Source organism: Erinaceus europaeus, chromosome 1, assembly GCF_950295315.1.
Source record: "Erinaceus europaeus chromosome 1, mEriEur2.1, whole genome shotgun sequence".
Lineage (NCBI taxonomy): Eukaryota > Metazoa > Chordata > Mammalia > Eulipotyphla > Erinaceidae > Erinaceus > Erinaceus europaeus.
The window spans coordinates 32855894-32873659 of NC_080162.1; the positions used below are offsets into that span (position 1 = coordinate 32855894).

Below are 17766 nucleotides of genomic sequence, written 5' to 3' on the forward strand. Positions count from 1 at the left end.
GAGAGGCCCTATGAGTGACAGGAGCCTAGAAGGAAGCAAGGCTGGGGGTTCAGGCCAGGACAACACAGGGCTCCATTGTGCTGTGCTGGTGAGCTTCTGGGCAAAAGGCATAGAACACTTTCATGAGAGGAAAGGACCTCAAGGGCAGGTGGGTGGCAGCTGGCATCAGGCCAGCCACCAGCCAGCAGGCAGATCAAGCAGAAGGTCAGCCTTCTCCTCCATAAAGGACATTTCCCAGGAACATGGGAGTGGGGTTCAGGCGTCAGAAAGTACTATGGGCTACTACACATAACTCTTCACCACCACCCACTATCCACTAGCCCCAGGGCTATGTCCTCAGTCAGTGTCCCCCATCCCCAGCTCTGCCCAGGCTGGCATTTTCTATCCAGAGCCTCATGGGACAAGCCTGAACTGAAGCCTTGGAGCCATGCAGACCAGAAGTCATGGTGTGTCGGCTTGGGTGTCTGTCCCCACTGATGTGGGCCTGCTGCCCTGGTAGGCCCCACACAGTACTTCTAGGGGGTGTGGGGACACATCCAGGTGGTGCCCACTCCTCCCTAATTAATTCAGGTACATAATTCCTCTCTTATCCCCCAAAGCCTTCCTAACCCAGGCCCCACCAGCAGACCCAGTTCTGGAGAAGGCTCATGGAGGCGTCTGCCTGCTCTCTTCTCTTCTCCATCACTTGCTCAGCACCTGGGGGAGCTTCCTTCCAGTCATTCAAACAGCAGCCTACTCCATGCAGAGAAATTTCTAGGGTCAAGATACCCTTTTGGACTCTCCACTTCCCATACTGCCCCCCATGCCGGCTCATGCCCCTCAGACCAGACATCCAGTCCTCTCAGCATCTCCTCCAGGGAGACCTCCTGAAATCACCTTTTCTTGTGCTGGGGTACCCTCACCTGTCCTTAGGAAGAAGGAGCACTTGGGTAAGAAATCAGACCTAGAGCTCCTAAGGACTCCCCAAACTCTGGAATACCTCCAGCCTTAGACGGTGTGTGGAGACCAGGACCCAGAGGCAGGGAGTTCCCAAGATAGACAAGTAGGGACTGAATTGGGGTTTGAGTTTTTCTTTCCTTGAGGGGGTCCTATCTCTGAAACTGGCAGCATTGGCTCCAGGTGGGCATGGAACAGTTAGAGGACAGGCCCAGTTGGGCCTGATGTAGGACAGTCACCCCCTCCCACCCCTGTCCTTGCTCTCTTACTTACCCTCATTTCTTGCCCTTCATGTGTGCTCATAGCAGCCAAGTGAAAGGGCATGTATATAGTCTACTGGCCTCCCTCACCCTGCTGTAGCTCCCTGGGAGGGGGGGGGGAAGGGCTGTCACTGAGCTGTCAATGTGAGCCTATTGCCATCCCAAGGCCAGGCCTTGGCAATTTTGGGGAAAGGCCATAATCCCTCATAAGGACTTCCAGGACAATGTGGCCTCACCTGTCTGCCATCTCTCTTCTCCCTTCTTCCTCTAATCTCCATGGGGGGGATTGAAGAATTTCCCCCCACACTGCAAGTTCAGGTACCATAATTGGTCCAGTCATTGATTGTCTGAACCAGCCAGTAGAGCTGATTCTGGGGTTCTTTTGGCAGTCCCCTCTTCCTCCCAGAGAGTGGACAAAAAGACAGAAGGGCAGCTTGTGAGAGAACTCTGAGAGGAACATTCCTTTTTGGGAATGAGGTATACCTGAGGGAACAGACAGAAAGAAGCAGCAGTCTCTGAGTTCTTGGATGCAGCCATGTCTGAAGCCCACACCCTGGACTGTACAGCCAGTGACTACAAATGTCCCTTCTTTTCCTTAGTTTGTATTGGTTTTGTCACTTGAAACCAAACCATGGCAACTATCTACCTAGTTCTCCTGTCCTCTTTCTCCTTCCTGCCACCTGGGCCCTGAGCTCAATTCAGCACTGTCCCTCAAAACAAGGAGATCAGATTGGGCTTTCATACTTCAGGAGCCATTCTGATCACACTCAGGCTCCAAGCTCATCAGGACAAACCCAGAGCTGGCTCAGAATGTCACCAGGAAAAAAAAAAAAAAAAGGCAAGGAACAAAAAAAGAAGTGTCTTCATTCCCATATTCAAATGAACTCCTGCAGGAAGAAAGCACTGGGTGGATCTCCTGAAGGGGTGTCAGTGCTAAACGTGCAATCCCAAAGCTTCCAGGCCACTGTGCCTTGATGTAACCCATAGCATGATGGCCCTTCTGATGGGCCCTGGCAGCCCCCACATTATTTTTTGTTAAGGGGCTCAGTTCCCAAACAGTAGGGCAAACAGAGCTCTTGGGCACAGTGCTGGCACATGGGTGATGAAGAAGAAAGGTTTTTCTAGCACAGTGAAGGCAGATGGGCAAAGCCAGCTACCCTTGACAGCTTGGTACACAGGACTGTCTCCTGCGGGCCTGCCATTGTCCACACCCAACTTTGTTTCTGCAGCCAGAGCTCCTCTGATTGATCTAGGAGGGAAGGTGTGGACATTCAGGGCAGGGACCCCAATGGGCTCTCTTCCAAAATACCCCATGGCAATTCAGTCTCTACCTGCTCAGATTGTAGGGTCCCATTGTGCCCTGATTACTCTTCCCAAAGACTTTGCCTATTCCTTCACACCATGCCGTCCTCTGGGGGACTCTATAAGGTACTTCCCTGGGAGGAGGTGGGCCCTGCACCTGTGGAACAGGTCTCCCTAAGACCCTGGAGTATGGTGCACCCTTTGTACGAAAAGAAAGCAGGCCCACCCCTGAACAAGTATCTGAGAATGAACTGCCTATCCAGTATGGGAAAAGCCTAGCATCATATCATCAGTTCAACACTAGACAGAAATGCGCTCACATTGAGCAACTAGACTTAATGAGGTCTGAGCAGAGGACCCTGGATTTGCAAGAGGGTCAGACATCAAAGCAGTCACATTCAACTTTACAGATTGGAGTGCAGACTCCTGGCCCAGGTATGGCCTCTGGTATGTCCGCTCTATTTCTGCTGTCTTTCCAGCTCTGGGGGGGAATGTTGTTGGTAGGTGTTAGTATGTGACATAGAAGCCTTCAGTGACAAGCCACAGTCACTTGTTCACCAGCATGGCTCCATCTCAGAACCACATGCATCCACCTCCATCCTCCTTCCTACCCCAGAATAGTCATAGCTGCCCTTGAACCCAGACATCTTGTCAGCTGGACCACAGTCACCACCAGGAGCCAAAATTTCCTCACGTGGGGAAATCATGTCCTTTGGTCTTTCAAGGCTACCCTTGAATGTGACCTTTGTTCTAACTCAGCAGCAGACCACAATAGCACTACCACGGGGCTGTAAACATTCTATACCCCATGCTGTAGATTCCTTCTTGAAGCTAGAACTGGGGGTTCATTCATACTCCCTTTCAGTACTTCATCCCCTTCTTTGCTTCTTTTTTTTTGCCCCCTTTTTTAAATTATTGTTGTTGTTGTTATTGTTGTTGTTGATGTCATCGTTGTTGGACAGGAAATGGAGAGAAATGGAGAGAGGAGGAGAAGACAGAGAGGGAGAGAAAGAGAGACCCCTGCAGACCTGCTTCACTGCCTGTGAAATGACTCCCCTGCAGGTGGGAAGCCGGGGACTCAAACCCAGATCCTTACGCTGGTCCTTGTGCTTTGCGCCACATGTACTTAACCCGATGTGCTACCGCTTGACTGCCCCCTTCTTTGCTTCTTATCTTTCCCACCACTAACAACCATGTGACACAGGTATTACTTATCCCTGCATTAAGTGGCCTCATCTATTAGAACCTCTTGGTATGTGCCTGGGATATAGTTGGCACTCAATAAAGCTTACAGAGTGGGTGAACAAATGAAGCAGGTAATTCGTGATAAGCTGTTTTCTTATAGGAGGAGCTCATAGGGGTCTTCTTTGGCAAATGTGGCTGGGTTCAGATGAATGACTTATTTACTCAGTGACCTCCTAGTTGGACTGGACATTTGACAAATTAGCTGGTTTTGACAAACAGAAAAACTGGGGTCCAAGGCCACTCTCTCTAGGGGGACAGATCTGAGGGAGTCAGAAGTAGAGTCCTGCCCTGGTCACCATTCTCAGTTAGCCTTTCCCAAGGCTGTGACAGATTCCCTACCATCTAAAATGTGAATACCTACCCCTTGGGATAGAGTCCCTGGGTAAGTAAGTGCCCTGTGAGCAGCCACATGGAGGTATGCCCCATTCACCTCAAGTTTCCCTGACAGCTGGAACAAGTCCAAGAGACACCAGGTTGTTGTCCAGTCAAGATCAAGGCCCCATAGTTTGGCAAGTTTGCTGAGAGGGACCATTTAGAGAGGGTCCTCTGGCTTTGTGTGACCTTAGTTGGTGGTTTCCTGTTCTGTAAAGTGATCCCTGTCCTAGTAGAGCATATGGGCACTCATAAACATACTTGCCAGGGACTGGTGGTGGCACACCTGGTTGAGCACACATGTTACAATGCACAAGACCCAGATTTGAGCCCCTGGTCTCCACTTGCAGCAGGAAAGTTTTGAGAGTGGTGAAGCAGTGCTGCAGGTGTCTATTTCTCTCCCTCTCTCCCTCCCCCTTCCCTCTTGCTTTCTGACGGTTTCTATCAAGTAAATAAAGATAATTAAAAAAAACATACTTGGCCCACTACTGTGTGGCCATGGCCTTTCTCAAGCCCTGGTCCAACTCTAGCCCCCCTCCTGGTGATCCTGATTCATAAGGGAAATATTTAAACCCAGAAAAATTTAGTAACTCTCCCAAATCACATAGTCCTAACCTCCAGTGCTTGATCGGAACTGAGTCCACCCACCACACACACAACCCCCTAATAAGTACTGTGGGATCAAATATCAGCAGAGAAAACACCAGAATATGGAGAGCCATAAGGACTGTCAAATTGGCTTCATGAAACAGTGAAGAGTCTATCTTCCTTGCTGCCTCTTCTATTGGACTCTCCACCCTGGCTGATGAGCAATAGTCCCCATTCCAAGATGGGGACACAGGATAGGCCTGGGGACCCTCAACAGAGGATGGCAAAGTCAGAGTCCCACCCAACTACATTCAGGAGCCAGGGTGCCCACACAGCACAGTTTGACCAGAGTTGGCACCTGACAGGGTCCACTCCATAATGAGCTGCTGGCTGGCCATGAGGACAGTGAGTTGTGATTGACACCAAAGGTCAAAGGAAGGTTGAATGACCAGTTTTGGGGTTTAGCAGCAAACCCTGTCCTTCCCTACTGGTTCTGGCAGGGACTTCTCACTAGGCAAGGTGAGATGTCACAAGAGGAAAGGGAAGCAGTTAGAGGAAGGGAAGCTATAAGAGAAGCAGAGTACCCAAGCATCCTGGAGAAGCTCATCCCTGCACCCTTCCCCCAGGGCACAGAGTAGTGGGGGGCTAGAGTGAAGGTTTGGGGGGGAGGAAGAGTATGTACACTGAGGCCCTTAACTTAGAAAAGTTTTGGAAGCACGTCTTGGGACAGCGGGAAGGGTGGGTTCCCACGTGCTCTGGTAGCTGCGATAGGTGTGGGGTGCATGTGTGCCAGCACCTGGGGGCCATCTGCAGCGCCCCCCCCCCAGCTTCACCGCCCCTCTCCCACGCAGATGTGCATCTCGGTCCTTTTTCTAGGATTCCGCAGATGTGTGCCTCTGGCGACAGATCTGAGTCGCTGCCTCCCTCTCCCTCGGGCACTGTTCTCTCGCTGTCTGCTGTCTGATGTGTGTGTGTCTAACTGCCGGGTGTGGGTCCCCAGCCTGACGCTGGGTGGCTGCTTCCCTGCCTGTGGGTGTCAGTGTGTCTGCCTGTGGGCGTGTCTGTCTGTCTCGCTGCAAGTGTCTCCTGATAAGTCTGTCCTTGACCCTGTCTAACTGAGCGCGTGTCTGGGGGGGGGAGGGGGCGCTCCCTCCTGCCGCCTCTCCTCTTCACCCCCTCCCACTGGCGCTAACGCAATCTCGGTCGCCTTGGCTGCACCCCACCCGAAGCACAGTGACCTCGTCTGTCACTGCAGCAGTGAGTGACCCTCGCCAGTGCTGTCCGTGGAGGGGAGGATCTGTGACCCGGTTACAAGCTGCTTGCCGCTCCCCCCCTCAACCTGGTGTGTCCTGAGGCTCAGGTGGAGTGCTCCCCTCCCAGCTGGGTCCGCTCAGGCGCCTCATCTTCCCTTATGTAACTCCACATCTGTCTATGCCTGACAGGTCACCCTGGACCCTGCGCTGGGCCCTCCCCGCCAGGAAACAGACCCCAAGTGCCAAGCACATGGTGCGCGGAGCGGACTCTTGGCCAGAACACCTGCTTTCGAGACCCCTCCCACCCTTTCTCTTTGGGACTTTACTCCCACCACACCACCGCCAGCCGCCGCCGCCACCACCCAACAAACCCGCTTGCCCAAACAATGAAATGAGGAGTGGTCTAGCGGGGCAAATTCCCTGAGAGCGGAGGTTTCTACCCACCAGTCCCTAGCCCCCCTCCCCAAGCGCCCTGGTTCCCCACGAGGGCGGACCAGGGGGTCATAGGTGCCGAAGCCAGGAAGCAGGTCGCAAGGCTCAATATTGGCTCCAGTGTGTGCGGGTGGGCGCACGCAAGGAAGGCCCCCAGTCCCGGCGCGCGGCGGTGTCCGCGCTGGGCTCGCAGCCAGCCGCTGTGCGCATCGGGCTGGGGCTACAGCCCGCCCGGCGGGCACGCGGCGCTGTCCGTGGTGCTGCCGGCGCCGGGCGGGGCGGGGGCGGGGCGGGGGCGGGGCGAGGGCAGCAGCCAATGGCGGGGGCGCTGCGCGGGGCGCCGGGGGCGGCGGGCTGCGCGCGGGGCGCACTCCGCTGCGCGCTGCGCTCCCGGCGCTCGGACACTCCGGTAGCTCGGGCTCCCGCTCCGCTACTGCTCTGCCCCGGCTGCAGCGGTCGAGCCGCTGACTCCAGTCGGCTCGGATTCCGGCCCGGATCCCCTCGGCCCGCGCGCCCCGACCCCGGCCCCGGCCTCGGTGCCCGCGGACCATGAGCCGGGCACCCCCCGGGGAGCCCGGCGGGGCCGAGAGCCCGCAAAGACCAGGTTCCTCTCAGACGGGCCCCCCCCGCGGCCGTCGGGCCGGCGGTCCGCACCCAGCTCCGCGCCCCGGCGCCGCGTGAGCCGGCGGGGCCATGGAGCGCGCGCCGCCCGACGGGCTGCTGAACGCGTCGGGGGCGCTGGCAGGCGAGGCGGCGGCGGCGGCGGCGGCGGGCGGGGCGCGCGGCTTCTCCGCCGCCTGGACCGCGGTGCTGGCCGCGCTCATGGCGCTGCTCATTGTGGCCACGGTGCTGGGCAACGCGCTGGTCATGCTCGCCTTCGTGGCCGACTCGAGCCTCCGCACCCAGAACAACTTCTTTCTGCTCAACCTCGCCATCTCCGACTTCCTCGTGGGTAAAGCCCCCACCCCTGCCCCAGCCGAGGCGCTCCGCCTGGCCCGGCCAGTGGGAATTGGAGCGTGGACTTGGGGTGCTTCTGGCTCGGGCATGCTCCCGGCTACGGGGCCAGCTCTGGGAGGGGGGAGCCCGGGACTTGTGGGGCGGTGGGCGCGGGCGAAGTTCTGTAGGATGCGGGCTGGGGAGGTTGTCCCCGGGGAAGGGCCGGAGCGGGCGGGAGCGCGGTGAGGCGCACAGCGCCGCGGCAGCCAGGGCAGTGCTGGCTCCTGCTCGGTAGCCAAACAAAGGCTGCCGCGGACATCGGACGCGTGGAGGGCATAGCGAGGGATGGGGGCTGGGGAAGGGACACGGCCGGGGGGTGCTACAGCCGCGTTGGGGGGAGGAGACCGTAGGGAAGGCGGGGAGGTGCAGGAGCTGCTAGCAGAAGCGCGCTCTCACGTGTCCGTGCGCTGCTGCCTGCTGGGGGGCGGGGCGCCGAGGGGGCCGGAGCGCCAGACACCTGTTGGGGCTGGGAGGTGCGTCTGCCAGACGCTCTGAGCAGGCTTGGCGGTGTGGGTGGCTGGCCTTGCGACAGCTAAGTACCCTTTGAGTTCAAAGAAAGGCTTTTCTCAGGCTTTGAGCTGGTAGCAAAGGGCTGTGCAAAGGCCATGGTAGGGGCTGGGACCCATCAGGAAGGAGGAGAGAGAGAGAAATCTTTCTTCTCCCTTTGGAGACTGGAAAGACTAGGGAAGAAGACTGCCAAGTGTGGAATCTCGGGGGGGGGGGGTCCCCTGGTACCCACAGATACCCCAAGCCTGGATCTTCCCTCCTTCTCCCCAGTGTAGGCCATGGAAGGGGAGCTGGGCAAGGGTGGAGGTGTGCAAGAAGATGGGGTGACTGGGAGAGGGGGAGAGAAGGTTGCCGGTCCCAGAATGGTAGCCATCATGTGACCCCCCCAGCCCTGCCTGTCTGTCCACATAGTGGGTCTCATGCCATGGCCTACAGTGTCCCTCTCCTCCCACAGGGGCCTTCTGCATCCCTCTGTATGTGCCATATGTGCTGACCGGCCGCTGGCCCTTCAGCAGGGGCCTCTGCAAGCTGTGGCTAGTGGTGGACTACCTGCTCTGCACCTCCTCCGTCTTCAACATCGTGCTGATCAGCTACGACCGCTTCCTCTCAGTCACCCGAGCTGTGAGTCCAGGCCTGAGGAGGGGCTGGCAGGAGTGGCTGCAGGAAACCGAGGCAGAGAAGGTCTCTTTCGAGTCCTGGGAGGTGCTCAGCAGGCCTGGTGCCCCTCAAAGCACCGCTGACACTAGCTAACACTCAGTGGTCATTTGTTGCCAAAAGGACTGGTTTAGGACAACCAAGAAGTTCCTATAGGAAGGGTAGCACTCAGCACCTGGAATAGATGCAGGAGTTAAGGGGAGGGGGGCTGTGTTGTATTATCTTGGTGGTACCCCTCACATATGTGTCCAGGAAGATAGACGTGGGCTCCTAGATCCACAAATATCCTTTGTGTTAGTGGCACTTGGACCTCTGGGCTTCTGGTGTCCATGCCTTCTGGGTATGTGGCCAGTGGCACTTTTGCCCTCTCTTTTTTTATATCAATTTATCAGACTCTCTGCCCAGGGACCACTTATATCCTACTCATCAGAATAGGAAGCAGAGAGCATGAGCTCAGGGACAGATATATCTGGGTCAAGCCCCAGTTTACTCTCTAGAGCTGATCTACCTGTGGGCTCTCCCTCCTGGGAACAATACTGACTGGAGATTAAGGTAACATCCTAAGGGTGTGAGTATAGAGCCCTCTGGCATAGGACAGCTACTCAATAGATAGGCATGACAAGGCATCCTTGGGAATTCCATGATGGTGGGGTGGTAAAGGGCAACCAGGAACAAACAGGGTCTGGGAAATGGGGTGGTGCGGGGGCAAGGGGAAGCAAGGCTATAGGAGAGTATGACCAGCATCAGCAACACAGAATATATGGGGCTGAAGTCTGGGGAGAGGTAGGAAAATTATCGCAACCCAGGGTGGGCTGGTGGCAGCTGGTGGGCCTGGGTTCACCCCTTTCCTCATGACCCTGCGCATCCCACGCAGGTTTCTTACAGGGCCCAGCAGGGTGACACTCGCCGGGCAGTGCGCAAGATGGTGCTGGTGTGGGTGTTGGCCTTCTTGTTATACGGGCCAGCCATCCTCAGCTGGGAGTACTTGTCTGGTGGAAGCTCCATCCCTGAGGGCCACTGCTATGCCGAGTTCTTCTACAACTGGTACTTCCTCATCACTGCCTCCACCCTGGAGTTCTTCACACCCTTCCTCAGCGTCACCTTCTTCAACCTCAGCATTTACCTGAACATCCAGAGGCGCACCCGAGTCCGGCTAGATGGGGCACGTGAGCCCACCGGCCCAGAGCCCCAGTCTGAGGCCCAGTCATCCCCCCCTCCACCTGCTCCTGGCTGCTGGGGCTGCTGGCAGAAGGGGCGCGGGGAGGCCATGCCACTGCACCAGAGCGGGGTTGGCGAGGCTGTTGTGGGCACAGAGGTGGGGGAGGCAGCCCTGGGGGGTGGCAGTGGTGGTGGTGCTGCAGCTTCACCCACCTCTAGCTCAGGCAGCTCCTCCCGGGGTACTGAGCGGCCACGCTCTCTCAAGAGGGGCTCCAAGCCATCAGCATCCTCAGCATCACTAGAGAAGCGCATGAAGATGGTGTCCCAGAGCATTACCCAGCGCTTCCGGTTGTCAAGGGACAAGAAGGTGGCCAAGTCATTGGCTGTCATTGTGAGCATCTTCGGCCTCTGCTGGGCCCCTTACACACTCCTGATGATTATCCGAGCTGCTTGCCATGGCCATTGCGTCCCTGACTACTGGTACGAGACGTCTTTCTGGCTGCTGTGGGCCAACTCGGCAGTCAACCCCGTCCTCTACCCGCTGTGCCACCACAGCTTCCGCCGCGCCTTCACCAAACTGCTCTGCCCCCAAAAGCTCAAAGTCCAGCCCCACAGCTCTCTGGAGCACTGTTGGAAGTGAGCTGACTGGCCAGAGGCCACTGGGACACAGGGACAGGGCCCTCCCACCACCATGCCCACTCAAGTCCCTATATTCCTAGACACCTGGGTAGTGCTGCCTCCCACCACAGCCTCCCAGGTGTGAGTCGTGTGAGTCTTTGGCCCACCTAACGTGCCATGGCAGCCTCTTGTAGACCATCCACCTGCCATGGAGGCAGCAGGCTGGCTGGAGGGGCCTCCTGAATACCAATATGGGTAGCCAGCCTACTGTCCAGATCCTTGCTCCACCCCAGGAAACAATCCCGAGGCCCCAGCTCTGCTGTTTACCTGCCAGAGAGGACCATGGCTGGTGGTATCTATCTGTCTTTTGCACATTACTACTCAGTGTTCTTTCCAAAGTGAGCGCTTGGCATGTGCTCTGGGGATCCCCACCAGGGATTGGCCCCGTACCCCGCCCCTGCACACTTGCCCACTCCAACAAGCCCAGGCCACCGGCTTTGCTGCATCTGTCCTTAGCTCTAGTCCCGGCCCCACTCCTTCAGCCTTTTCCCTCCAATTCTGTCTGCCCGCCAAAGTGCCAGTGTCCCCCAGAAACATTGCAGCCATTCCCTGTTTTTTCCTACTTGATGTCTCAGGAAGATGAAGATGAAAACACGTCCGTGAACTCAATGTTCCTTAGATGTTTAATCAAGAGAGACAAAATTGCTGAGGAGCTCAGGGCTGGATTGGCAGGTGTGGGCTCCCACGCCCTCCTTCTCTGTGCTGTGCTTCCGCCTGAGCTGTGCCAGCTGCTTCTGCCCACCCCACCCCCAGCCCTGGGCATTGTGCCCCAGTGGGCAGCCTGGGTGGCTGGACCCTGCTCTGCCCTTCCTGAGGCAGGCCCTCCCACCTATTTGCTCTGCAGTGTGGAGGACGAGGAGCCTGGGGAATCTAGCCATGCCGTGAAGGTCCTGAGGCCAGCAGAGGCTTCCGGGGCTGATGGTGCACCTCAAAGGGGTCACTTGGCCAAGTCCCATGCACCCCGATAGCACTCTGCATGCTCTGCTTCCCCTGTGAAGCCCCCTAACTCCGTGTCCACAGTAAAGTGTATTTTTTTATTGGTGCTGATTCCTGAAGTCTTCATGGGAAGTGGGCTGAGTGGTGTTCAGTTGGCGCCCTGGGGACATACTTGCCCACCCAGGATGGACATGCACCCCACACTACCTACTGTCACCCAGTCCCTTACTCCTGTTCAGGAGGCTGGCAGGCTCTCATAAGTTTGCTCTAGCCTTCAGAATGAGACTGGAAGACTGTCTATGCAGCCTGCCCACCCCACTCTTAGAAAAGAGGTCTGGTTCCTCTTGGTCCTGAGCTTCTGCCTGTTGAGATACCGTAAGGGTGGGTGAGTAGGAAAGGGTGCTTCTGAGCAGATGAACCATCCTGGGCAAAGGTGTGGAGGCAGGTCAGAGGGGGATGAACTGGGGCAAGGAGAAGGACGCTGTCCTCACCAGAAGGGGGCAAGACTGCCCATCCTATCTATGAGAGACACAGACATTGGTGGGTCAGAGGCCACTTCCTCTAGGAAGCCTCCCCACCCTCCCACTGTGTTGAGCGCCCTTCTACCCGAAGGGTACAGGGTATGCACAACATGCAAATCCTCCCCAGACATTACCCCACCCTGTGCCTTCCATAAACCCAGAAAATGTCCCCCAGAGTCTGGACTCACATTCCCTCCTGCCACACAGGACCCTCTTCTTAGTGACCAGAGAGCAGAAGCCTTCGGCAGAGGTAGGAGGGGTGGGGTGACGACAGTGATGGGAGCTGGGGCTCTGGGAAAGTCCTCCAGGAAGCTCAGAAGCACTACCCCCACCGCTTGGTCACAGTCAGCAGGCGAGCTGCTGGCCTCCCGCTGGCCCTGCATGACCTGGTCTTGCAGCTGCCCCTGGCACCCGCCCCACAGCCAGGAGCTGTCTGGGGAAGGACAAAGAGCCATTTCTGCAGCAGTGGGCGCATGAGCCCACAGCACAGCCGGAGCCCTGGCAGCCCCATCCGCCTGGCCGTGCTAAATGGCTACAAATTGGAGGATAAAAGTGCAGGCTTTCAAGCAATTTTGCCTTCAATCTCTGGGAACTGCTGCTCCCAGCTCCGAGTGGGGACAGAGGAGGAGGGAAGAAAGACATAGAGTTTATGGGCCTTGTCCTGAAGCAAACAAACACCCCTCCCCACCCCCCAGGGAGGAAAGAGCCTGTGGCAGACGTGCAGCAACCCCCTAAGGGCCTTGACCACTCCAGTCTCCACCAAGGAACACACTCCTCCATCCTGCAGGCTGAGATGGGACTAGGCATCTCCTCCCTGGTCCCACATGCAGCAGCTACTGAGGCTAGGTCTGCTTCCTACTCCACAGGGTCTTCCCAGGGCTCAAAGGGGGACAATGGCATGTGAGCTGTCCACAAGCCTGTGCCCTCCCGGGGTATATCCTATACCTCCAGGGCAAAGAACCAGGGGGTATTGTCCTGATGGTGCGTTCAGGAAAGGCAGGAACTCCAGAACCAGTCTCAGTTCTGTTGATCTTCACGTGGAGCAGGGATTGAGCACCTGCTGTATGTCCACTGCTGAGCTGGCCAGGGAGAAGGAAGAGGTACTTCTGCTGAGTCAGCACAGGAGGAGGAGGGGCAGGTGGGGTGTGGAGTTGGAAGTCTCAGTGTCCAGTTGCATAAGCCAGGCAGGAGATGTTTGGAGGGGAGGGGGAAGCTGAGATTGGAGTAGGGGACTGCCTCAGTAGCCCCACAGATGTGTGTGGAGACTGAGACTAATTTCAGACATGAATGGGACTCCTGAGACTCCTTCCCAGCAGGTCTAAGGGACCTCAGTTGCCCTCAGCCCTGCTCAGTGGGGTGGCTGAAGCAGGTGTTCCTGCAGCCTCCACTGCACGGCTCACCCTGCCCAGCACCCCCATTTCTGGAGGCGCTTGCACGTGTGCCCAGCAGGCAACATGGTGTTCACCCATCCTGAAGCGCCTGGGCCTCCCGTCAGGCAGGAAGCAGAGGTGACAGCAAGGTAGTCAGCTGGGGGCTGTAGGAGATCCCCACAGTGCAGGCACCTGGAGAATCACCTCCTCCCACCCTTATTTTGTCCTGGATGAACACAGGATTTGGAGCTGCTAGGTGGGAGGTCATTTGAGCAGAGTTGCTGCCCGCCTTGCCACCTTGGGCACACAGGGATGGGAGGAGTCAATGTGCAACCAAGGTCATGGGAACAGAGCCTGGTCCTCCCTAGAGGGGGTACATCCAGTGACTGGCTGTGGGGCTGGGGATTCCTGAGGGGGCCTGAGGTTCCTCTTGAGGACACGCAGGTGTCTGGTGGGAATGGCAGGAGTCAGGAATGCTGATTCCAGCCAGATGGGCTAGGGGTCCTAAACTGAGGAGAGAATAGTGGGGAAGTCGGCAGGGCTAGGGCGCTGCATTAGGCTCCAGGGGTACCTGAGGAAGATGCTCAAGGTGCCTGTCACAAAACCAGTTAAGTCCACGAAGAGCTCCTGGTTGTAATACTCCTTATGGTTGAGGTCACATTCTGAGCCCTCTTCTCATCTAAATTTGTCTAATCTTTACAGTGGGGACTGATACTTCCAGTTTACAGATGAGTGAGACTGAGAAATGGAGAAATAAAATGACCTGCTTAAGGTCAAGGTACAAGGTCAACATTGATGCTGGTTTTCTTCCTTTCCTGGGCATGCATTCAGATCTTACTTCCACCTTCTCTCCTCTTCCCTGAAAGCATGCATCCGGGGCACACAGGGGTACAGGGGAATGCTAGGGCACCTGGAGCACACTCAGGACATGCATGCCTGCCCTTCTAGCTGCTCCGTCCCTTGTTCTCTAATAATAATAGCAGCCCCTGCTTTCCTTTGGGCACCCACACTCCCTTCACTCCAGTGACTCCAGGGCCAGCCCCATCACTGGATTCAGGACAGGTGTGGCTGGTTTGGGTCACCATGCCAGGTGGTGCACATCTTCAACCCAGCCATCCTGGGATTTTGGCGGGACCCTGGGAAGCAGGTGTTTCCTCCATCAGGGGCTGCTGTCCTAGTATAGGCCACTCCATGGAGAAAGCACCCCTAGTGCCAACCATGCAGAAGAGAGTTATGCTGAATGCTGGAGATAGTCTGCTCACCCGGATCCAGTCTTGTTTGAAGAATCTGGCTCTTTCTGGCCCTGGATCATTAAGCCCCCTTTGTCAAGTCCATGTAAGGTGGGGATTTGTTCTGAGACATGCTGGGCTGGCACCCATCTTTCTTAGGAGGACACAGATCATGCCTGCCCATGGGAAGTCTTTTCATTAATAAGAAATGGGTAAATTAACTGTGTGTGGGGGTGGGGATATGCAGTTTTACTGCTCCACTTTATTCAGAGAGAGACTACAACACTGGCATTTATTTTCTTTTTTAATGAAGATTTCTTTCTTTTTTTAAACTTTCTTTAATAGCTTTTATTTACTGGATAGAGACAGCCAGAAATTGAGAAGGGGAAGGTAGAGAAGGAGAAAGACAGAGACAACTGCAGCACTGCTTCACCACTCATGAAACTTTCCCCCTACAGGAGACCAGGGGCTTGAACTTGGGTCCTTGTGCATTGTAGCACATACACTCAACCAGGTGTGCCACCACCTGGCCCCAACATTCCTTTTGTGCCATAGCATCTCCTTTGTGGTACCAGGGCTCAAACCTGGGCTATGTGATAGGCAATGTGCACACCCTACTCAGCGAGGTATCTGGCCCTAAGTTAATCAGTTAGTAAATAACTAGTTGTGTGCAGTGGTTGTTGGAAGGGAGCTATCTTTTAACACATTGAGTCTGGGGGAGGAGGGGCTGGGTGGTAGTGCAGCGGGTTAGGCGCACATGGTACAAAGTGCTAGGACCTGCTTAAGGATCCTGGATCGAGTCCCAGGCTCCCCACCTGCAAGGGGTCGCTTCACAGGTGGTAAAGCAGGTCTGCAGATGTCTTTCTCTCCTCCTCTGTCTTTCCCTCCTCTCTCCATTTCTCTCTGTCCTATCCAACAACAGCTTTTACAACAACAAGAACAAGGGCAACAAGGACAACAAAGTGGGAAAATTGGCCTCCAGGAGCAGTGGATTCGTAGTGCAGGCACCAAGCCCCAGCAATAACCCTGGAGGCAAAAACAAACAAACAAACAAAAAAACATTGGGTCTTAGGGATAGAAAGGTCAAGAAGCTGGGACCCCCAAATGCAAGAGACACCCTCCTGTCCACAGCACTGTCCTTGGATTCTTCTTCCACTAACCAAGGTCCTGGGAAACAGGCCTTGAGTGCAGATGTGGGGCCTCGTTGTGAGATCTGTCAGACACAGAACGGGGTGGGCACAAAAATATCCTTCACCGGAGAAAGGAGGAAGACGACAACTGTGACTGCAAGGAGAGGAGGAGGGTGGTGAGCGCCGTGGGAACTGCTCTGGGTTAAAAACACCCCAAAGTCACACCAGCTTCCAAATTCAAATATGACGAAGCTGATGATCTTTAAATGCTTCTGCTTTAGATGCTGGGCGATCTTTACAGTCCAGCATACCCGACTCAGTGCTGAGGCGTAGGAGTTAAGGGCAGAGCCCGCCCTCCCCCTGCTTCCAGGGACTCAGCTTGGCTGGTCCCTCTGTTTGGCAGAACCAGAGTCCTCAGAAGCTGGGTAGCTGGGTAGTTCCTCACTGGTCCTTCCCTGGTCCACCTGAGCTGACTCTTCTCTGTCCCAAGACCCATCCTCCTCTCTACTGTTCCCTCCAACCATTAATTTATACTAAAGTGTGATTAGTGACGATTTTAGGAAGAGGTGAAGATTTACATTTTAACAGAGATAATCCCTAAATCCAAATGAATCAAATTTGAATGTAGGTATTTTAGACATACTGGGCAGGCAGAGGGTCCCAGATCTGTACTGCAGGGAGTTAGAACCCCTGGTTTGAGGCCCCATGCCCTGTAGGCCAGCAGCTCTGTGAGGGCCACTGGACAACAGGATCCTATTGGAACCACACAGATTCTTCCTGAGACCAGAACTGGAACCATTTGGATGTCCCCTATAGGTATCTATGGATCCCAGATATTCCTTAGCAGTTCCCAAGCATTGGCCCTGAAGGTCCACCCTAGCCAGGCTGCCCAGCGGTCAATGTCTCAGAGTTCCAGATGCACGATGCTGCAAGCCACTGGCCAGACTGACCACATATGACTCAGATTCTGTAGGTGGGTAAGGGAGCTGTTAACACATGCAGCCAGCCTGGATCTGTCACATGCTGGGTGCTGGTAGGGGCCTTCTTACTAAAAGAAACACAAATGAATCTAACTTTAGCTGCCACTAACCTGTTCATTGTGGTCCTGAGAGTGGACCACATGGTCATTTGTCTGCATCCTATAAGTCAGGACAGGCCACCAGCCATCCCAGGCTAAAGGTAGAGTTCACTTCTTAGGTACGGGTGCCACAGAGATGTGGCCATTAGGAGGAATTCCATCTGTTTCCCAAGTCAGAGTTTTAGTCACACAGTAGCTATTGGGGCCCCAAGGCTTTCCAGGCCTTTCTACACTGGGAAGCAGAAGCATGTCCATTTGCTTCTACATCTGTTTCAACCTCACTATGATGATAACAGGAAAGGAACAAGTAAAGGAGAAACCCTAAGTATGGAGACCAACATAGAGAGGACAGAATGGTGGCTCACCAGAAGGGTGGGGCTGAGGGCAGGGCTGCTGGCGGGTACCTCAAGCCCTCCTGCACCCTTGGAGCCCTACAGTAAGGAGCCTGGAGTGAGTTCTCTGGAGCAAGTGGACATCGGAACTCAATAACTGGGGATGACAGATTTTGGGGATGAAAGTGGGGAGCAGGAGATGGAGAACACAAGCCAGGAAATCTCCAGGGGGAAAGAGCTGGATGCTGAACATCCAGGAGAAGAAACCGTAAAGGGAGACTAAAAGACAGAAAAATAACTATGATATCCAATCCACCAGAGTACAAATCACCCAGAGTGATCACAGGTCTTAGGAATAGATTCTTACTGAACTATCTAGAAGAGGTGGCTTAGTGTGTGCTTGGGATGAGAAGGCAGGACAAGATCTGTAGTTTCTGTTGTCTTTTGGTGCCACCATTCACATTTAAAAAATTATTTTATGGGGGTCGGGCAGTAGTGCAGTGGGTGCACATGGCGTGAAGCTTAAGGACTGGCGCAAGGATCCTGGTTTGAGCCCCAGGCTCCCCACCTGCAGGGATGTTGCTTCACAAGTGGTGAGGCAGGTCTGCAGGTGTCTATCTTTCTCTCCCCCTCTGTTTTCCCCTCCTCTTTCCATTTCTCTCTGTCTTATCCAACAACGACATCAATAACAACAACAACAACAACAATAACCACAATAATGATACAACAAGGGCAACAAAAGGGAAACAAGAGCAGTGGATTCATGGTGCAGGCACCAAGCCCTAGAAA

The 17766-nt window shown here is 55.4% G+C and overlaps 1 protein-coding gene across 1 annotated transcript; it reads left to right on the plus strand.

Moving 5' to 3' along the window:
- Positions 1–6947: 6947 nt before the first annotated feature.
- On the plus strand, positions 6948–11428 carry HRH3 (histamine receptor H3). Its single transcript, XM_060179640.1, has 3 exons — positions 6948–7340; positions 8346–8512; positions 9420–11428. Exons 1-3 carry the CDS (start codon positions 7082–7084, stop codon positions 10341–10343), a joined length of 1350 nt encoding a protein of 449 aa, XP_060035623.1. The 5' UTR covers positions 6948–7081; the 3' UTR covers positions 10344–11428.
- Positions 11429–17766: the final 6338 nt, after the last annotated feature.

Excerpts from the sequence above, each read along its gene's own strand:
- HRH3 (XM_060179640.1), top strand. The coding sequence starts at position 7,082 with ATGGAGCGCGCGCCGCCCGACGGGCTGCTGAACGCGTCGGGGGCGCTG. Across the intron at positions 7,341-8,345 it reads CATCTCCGACTTCCTCGTGG|GGGCCTTCTGCATCCCTCTG; the intron begins GTAAAGCCCCCA and ends CTCCTCCCACAG. Across the intron at positions 8,513-9,419 it reads TCCTCTCAGTCACCCGAGCT|GTTTCTTACAGGGCCCAGCA; the intron begins GTGAGTCCAGGC and ends CATCCCACGCAG.